This window comes from Ruditapes philippinarum, unplaced genomic scaffold (genome assembly GCF_026571515.1).
Source record: "Ruditapes philippinarum isolate M1 unplaced genomic scaffold, ASM2657151v2 ctg5741_1_1_1_1, whole genome shotgun sequence".
Classification (NCBI taxonomy): Eukaryota; Metazoa; Mollusca; class Bivalvia; order Venerida; family Veneridae; genus Ruditapes; species Ruditapes philippinarum.
In genome coordinates, this window is record NW_026862270.1 from 1 (window position 1) to 7,505 (window position 7,505).

Sequence of the window (7,505 nt, forward strand, 5' to 3'; positions counted from 1 at the left end):
ATTGTAAACTGGTGGGACAACTTACATAATCATTGTAAACTGTTGTACATTGGCATAATCATTGTAAACTTGTGGGACACTGGTATAATCATTGTAAACTGGTGGTAAACTGACATAATCATTGTAAACTGGTGGTACACTGACATAATCATTGTAAACTGGTGGTACACTGACATTATCATTGTAAACTTGTGGTACACTGGCATAATCATCGTAAACTGGTGGTACACTGACAAAGTCATTGTGAACTGGTGGGACACTGACATAATCATTGTAAAATTGTGGTACACTGACATAATCATTGTAAACTGGTGGGACACTTACATAATCATTGTAAACTGGTGGTACATTGGCATAATCATTGTAAACTGGTGGTACACTGACATAATCATTGTAAACTGGTGGCACACTGACATAGTCATTGTAAACTTGTGGCACACTGACCTAATTATTGTAAACTGGTGGAACACACACTGACATAATCATTGTAAACTGGTGGTACACTGACATAAACATTGTAAACATGTGGTGCACTGACATAATCATTGTAAACTTGCCGTACACTGACATAATCATTGTAAACTTGTGGTAGACTGACATAATCATTGTGAATTGGTGGTACACTGACATAATCATTGTAAACTTGTGGTAGACTGACATAATCATTGTAAACTGGTGGTACATTGACATTATCTTTGACTAGAACTCCGCGAGTCGGATGTGTCGCCTTGTGAACAATGTAGTTTAGGAGAAATGGCCCGGACAAAAATGAAGTATGAAAAATAACAAAGGGCAATAACTAAAAAAATAATAAGTGCAGAGCAGCAGTTTCTGTGCACTGCACTTCTTATCAATAAGATCTATCATTCTATGATGTTTCAAGTCCATAGCTTTCATACTTGAGGAGAAATGACCTGGACAAAAATAAAGTAAGAAAATCAACAAAGGGCAATAACTCAAAAAATAAGAAATGCAGAGTATCAATTCTTATGCACTGCACTTTTTCTTAATGAGATCTATCATCCTATGAAGTTTCAAGTCCATAACTTTTATACTTTCGGAGAAATGGCCTGGACAAAAATTAAGTATGAAAATTACTAAAGGACCATAACTCAAAAAATAAGAAATGCAGAGTACCGGTTCTTGTGCACTGCACTTCTTCTTAATGAGATCTATCATCCTATGAAGTTTCAAGTCCATAGCTGTTATACTTAAGGAGAAATGGCCCGGACAAAATTAAAGTATGAAAATAAACAAAGGGCAATAACTCAAAAAATAAGAAATGCAGGGTACCTGTTCTTGTTCACTGCACTTCTTCTTAATGAGACCTATCATCCTATGAAGTTTCAAGTCCATGGCTTTTATAAATTAGGAGAAATGGCCTGGACAAAAATAAAGTATGAAAATTAACAAAGGGCAATAACTCAAAAATTAGGAAGTGCAGAGTACCGGTTCTTATGCACTGCACTTCTTCTTAATGAGATCTATCATCCTATGAAGTTTCAAGTCCATAGCTTTTTTAGTTGAAGAGAAATGGCCCGGACAAAATTAAAGTGTGAAAATTAACAAAGGGCAATAACTCAAAAAATAAAAACTGCAGAGTACCGGTTCTTGTGCACTGCACTTCGGGTTATTGAAAGAAGCATGCATACCAAGTTTGAAGTCAATGAGACTTATAGTGACTGAGTTATGCTCCGGACAAGCTTTAGGGGACGCCGACGACGACGCCAACAACGCCGCCGACAAAAGTAACCCCTATATGTCACCTTTTCAAGGCGACACAAAAACTAGTGATACACTGACATAATCATTGTAAACTTGTGGGACACTGGTATAATCATTGTAAACTGGTGGTAAACTGACATAATCATTGTAAACTGGTGGTACACTGACATAATCATTGTAAACATATGGTACACTGACATTATCATTGTAAACTTGTGGTACACTGGCATAATCATCGTAAACTGGTGGCACACTGACATAGTCATTGTGAACTGGTGGGACACTGACATAAACATTGTCAACTGGTGGTACATTGGCATAATCATTGTAAACTGGTGGTACACTGACATTATCATTGTAGACTTTCCATACACTAACATAATCATTGTAAACTGGTGGTACACTGACATAATCATTGTAAACTGGTGGCACACTGACATTATCATTGTAAACTTGTGGCACACTGACCTAATTATTGTAAACTGGTGGAACACACACTGACATAATCATTGTAAACTGGTGGTACACTGACATAAACATTGTAAACATGTGGTGCACTGACAGACATAATCATGGTAAACTTGCCGTACACTGACATAATCATTGTAAACTTGTGGTAGACTGACATAATCATTGTAAACTGGTGGTACATTGACATAATCTTTGAAAACTAGTCATACATTGACATAATCATTGTAAACTTGTGGTACACTGACATAATCATTGTAAACTTGTGGTACACTGACATAATCATTGTAAACTTGTGGTAGACTGACATTATCATTATAAACTTGTTGGACACTGGCATAATCACTGTTAAATGATTGCACACTGACATAATCATTGTAAACTGGTGGGACACTGGCATAATCATTATTAACTGGTGGGACACTAAAATAATCATAAATGTAAACTGGTTGAACACTGACATTATCATTGTAAAGTGGTGGTACACCGTAATTTTTATTGCAAATTCTGGTTGCCCTTTAGAATAATCATTGCAAGCATATTAAAAAGCCCAAACACTACTGTAATAACCATTTCAAAAACGTCAAGTAGTTGTATATATTAACTCAATTGAGGACTTTGATGTTCTTATCTATGCAATAAAACATAAGCTATATTACCTCACCATATATCAGAAGAATTTGATTTTCTTGTCACATTAGCTGTTTTTATTTTAACCATTAAAGTTAAATCTTATGATAAGATTGAAGTGTTTAAATTGAAATGCTAAAGCTCTCATACATTATGAATACAAAATTTTCATTTGTATCTATAGATTTCGTTTTTTTTCTAGACACAATTCAAGTAACCAGGAGGATTCAGAGATACCGTGAGTAATTGTGGAAAGAAATTACTTTAACAAGCTAAACAGGTGAGTTTTTTTAATTCATTTTATTTATCCAAATGTTTGTATTCAAGACTGAAGCCAGTGCGGGGAACCTTCTTTAGGAAATTTCACAGGCCTGGCAAACAAAATGTTTGTAATAATGAATAAATTTATACCTTGCATAATAATACAAAAATGCAGATTTTTTTTTCAAATGTGACATAAAATGTTTAAAAAGCTGACTTATTCAGACCTAAAGAAAGATAACCATTAGTAATGCATTCTGGCCTACAATTTCAATTTTATGCAGATCTAATATAAACAAATTGTTTGACAACTCTAGGTATATAAGTTCAGAAATGCTAGATAAGCCAAAACATTTACTGGAATGTTCAAAATTTCAGGAACTAGTATCCTGTATTATATATATAATATTGATATATACATGTATATACCATGTTTGTATTAGAAATACCAAGACTGGGTAGAAATACCAAGCCTTGGTAGAGGTCAAAGGACTTTCGAGACAACTGTCTGAATTAGAAATACCAAGACTGGGTAGAAATACCAGGACTGGGTAGAAATACCAGGACACAGTAGAAATACCAAGGCTTGGTAGAGGATATAAAACTTTTGAGACAACTATGTCTGAAGTAGAAATACCAGGACTGGGTAGAGATTAACGGACTTTTGAGACAGAGATTTAAACAAAAAGCGCAATTAACTGTAAGAGAGGATTTTCTTTTCAGAGAATGTTCATATCACATCAATGTATGAAGAGCTCTTGAACTTATTAACAATAAATTCAAAAGCTTTCATTTACTCGGTAATTTTACATAAGTTTCTTCATGATAAAGTTTTTCCACATAATTACAAAAGAGTCGGAGTTTTTCAACATCAAAGAATACAGACGGCAATGAGGTAAGTAATTTTCTGATAAATCAATCAAGGGGAGGAACTCTTCTCTCAACATTGGGATCAAATGTTAGGGTCAGTTCCCTTTTCCTTATTTAGCTGGTACATCATTAAATATATACTGTAATCATGAACATTATTAAAGAATATTAAGAGTTTAATCTATTTAATTTAATCTAACCTGTTTGATCTACATTGTTTACTATTTTGTCAGTACTTGTTTAGAAAATTTGCCTGAATGTTAAAAATGTATGTGTCTTTATTGAAAATCAAGATATTTAGCAATATGGCAAGGACAAACAATGATTAAATAACGCATCCACAAGTTTCCCAATCTTATGATTGAGTTACTTCCCATGGTTTACCATTATGTTATATATATTAAATAGACCTGTCCATTTTTCAATCTGGACAAAGACATTCATCATTTTTAGGGAGAATTTCAAGAATATGAACTGGCTGAACAGCAAACAGTGCAGACCATGATCTTGGTCTGCACTGGTAGCATGGGTAATAGGGTAAAAATATACAAAAAAATGATTAAGAAAAAAAAGTTGAGTCATACATAATATCGGTCACATAAATATCTTTAAATATGCAAAAAAAGTCCATTTTCTATGGAGACATTGTACACCTAATTTGCAAGTTAATTGAAAACACCTATCTTGTAGGAGAGGCTATCATATAACAAACTGATTACACCACATACAAGACCACTGATAACTATCCATATATTCTTATTTTTCTGGTAGGTTTTATATAACAAAAGCATCATTTAGGTCACATGGCAGTTTGCTATAACCTTAATTATGACTGTGTAGGAAGATCAAAAGTGTCCCCTTTCATTGCCATCAAGTCAAGGGAAATAACCCATACTTTTTTTAAGCAATTAAAGCTACCTTCTCATAGCTAAGCATAAATTACCTCACTAAACATTACATGTTATTTTTTAAGGAATTTAAGTACTTTCTCATTGAAATTGGGAAAGTTAGTATTAGAATGACTGACTGACTGACAGACTGACGTGCGACCGAATTGAGAAAAAGGGCCATTTCTATTGATATTTTATTTGTTTGTTTAATAATGGGCTATAATGGTCCATTCCTCTATTGTTATGGAATGAACTCTGTTGTTCTCTTTTTTTCTGTTAACAGTCAGACAGCCCCCTAATTCCCTATTCCGTATTTTGGACTGACTGATTGACTGACCCAAATTAAGACTGACTGACCGACACAAGTGTACAAACTGCACAGCAGTGGAGACTAGCCTGGCTCTAATCTGACATTATAGATTAGTGGAGTTAGTCAATCAAATGGTATAAAAAAAATTTGGAAAAAAAAATTAAATTCTTTCATATCAAAATCCACATCTGAGTCCCTTTAAACACTGTTTGCCTTTTACTGATTGCCTGAGCTCTTTAAAGGCCTCAACAGATGGTAGGATTTTGAAGTACAACACCAATTAAAACTAAGATGCAGACAGATCTTAATGTGTGAAGGCTACTATTTCTTGATTTTGGAAACCTTATGTCGAGATGTAAATAACCATGCTGAATATTGTAAGTTAACATCTTAAATAAAAACAAACACTAACTATTAAATCATATTCATTCAGAAGCAAAGTATGTAGTTTCCATATTTAACTGTATCGGATCTGTCAATGCATCTATTCAAATTTCCCAAAAGGGAAAATTATGGAAAGTTCAAACATGTGACAGGGAGCAATTTTTTCCATTTTTTCATCAAACATGTCAATTGCTTTACATTGATGCTATCTGAATGTTTTGTACATGTTATATAAAGGCCAAAACAAACAAAAAACAAGTTATGTTTTCTGGTCTTTAACCAAGAAAAAGAAATAGGTTGGTAGGTTAGGTGGGTGGGAAGCAACAAATTTCTTTTATAATTTATTTCTTATTAAACAATTCTATAATTATATTATAAAAAATATTATTTAATAAGTGGAGGGTTAGCAGCTAAAAAAAGAAGGTAACTAACTAAACTATTTCTTTGGCCTAACCTGTGTATGTAACTAGGAAAATTCATTGCATTAAAAGCATTTGATTGCAAAATTAGATATCAGTAATTATTCATAAAAAATCAACTTTGCAATTACTGAATGTACTGAGTCAACATACAATAAAATAGAAGGCTTCTATAGTTCTATATCCCTTATGAAAAAAATCCCCAACACACTATGATTGTGTTTTCAGATTATTGTCTGTGTATTTCCAGAGTGTTGACTGCATACCATAAGCCCTTAGAAGTCTATTTCCCTATTAGTACCAGTGTATTCCAGTATTGTCAGTGTGCTGGCAAAATACCATCAGCCATTTGGAAGACAATTTCCCTTTTAGTTCCAGTGTATTTCCAGTATTGTCAGTGTTGCCAAAATTGCATTAGCCCTTGGACATCTATAATCCCCTATTAATTCCAATGTATTTCCAGTTTTGTCAGTGTGTTGCCAAAACTAATGCATAGATCCCTACATGACACTGATCATTATAATTATGATGATTTGATTACAATAGAAATTTCACCATAACGGACTTGTTAACAAAAGAACACATGTCAATGCTTTGTGGTTAAATCTTTTGTTATTCAGATTAAAGGTCAGAGTAAGGATCTTAAAATGTAGGGGTTGTTTCTGGAGGGTGCAGGGGTGCTTTGGCTGAAGTAACACAGAAAAGAGTAATCTACATGTTTTCTGCTATCTTATGATAGTGTGGGAAAAGTGATTGTTGCATTATTAAACCGCAATATAGCGACAATTATTATGATATCAAATATTTTTTCAAATCCCTTGATTTTGCAAATTCTCAAGCAACATTATAATTGTCAACCAAAGTGGTGCAGACTGCAGAAAGTTATATTTACTTGCATGTCCACAGACCTTGAGATTTTTATGGCAGATTAACAGTATTTCGCTTCACTAATTCAGTCAAAATTCTGTTTTGCACCATCAAACTTTGCCAATGAAAATATCTTTCTATTTAGTTGTGATGAATATTATTCAACAAGTAATGGGATTATATGGTTATATCGTTTCAATAAAACGTTTGAAAAATAAGATGCATTGGCAGGTAGAGATGCATTACATAACTTATGATGCAAATTATCAAAATTATGCAAACTTTTGTATAATGATGGATAGCAGTTATATTAATGCATTCCCGAAACTTTCACATATTTTTGTTTTATGTTTTCTTATATAGCTTGTATCCTTGTGGCAGCCACTGAGAAATCTACCCATGCTAGGTCTGTCTGCGCATTAGTTATTACCTCAGTGCAGTAAAAGGTTAAGACCTTCTAAATTTAATAGGACTTAACCAGTTATTGCACTATGGTGACAATCTGTTCTATCTGATCATGGTCTGCACTGTTTAATTGCTATTCAGTCAGTTGACTGATTCTATTTTAAATTTTTATTAATGATTTTGTCCGAATTGAAATATGAACAAGTCCATTTACGCTTTTGGTGAAGCATTAGGTTTTAGTGTAAACAAAAAATACAACAACATAAGTTCACAATT

General features: G+C 33.4%; 1 protein-coding gene across 1 annotated transcript; it reads right to left on the bottom strand.

The window, feature by feature from the left end:
- Positions 1 to 25: 25 nt before the first annotated feature.
- On the bottom strand, positions 26 to 4,331 carry LOC132718477 (uncharacterized; the record flags this gene model as incomplete). Its single annotated transcript, XM_060702175.1, has 5 exons — positions 4,325 to 4,331; positions 3,553 to 3,706; positions 2,406 to 2,616; positions 1,804 to 2,193; positions 26 to 444 (listed from the first exon to the last, which is right to left on the bottom strand). Coding segments are annotated over exons 1-5 (1,181 nt in total), but the record flags the coding sequence as incomplete, so codon positions are not given.
- Between the last annotated feature and the right edge of the window lie 3,174 nt (positions 4,332 to 7,505).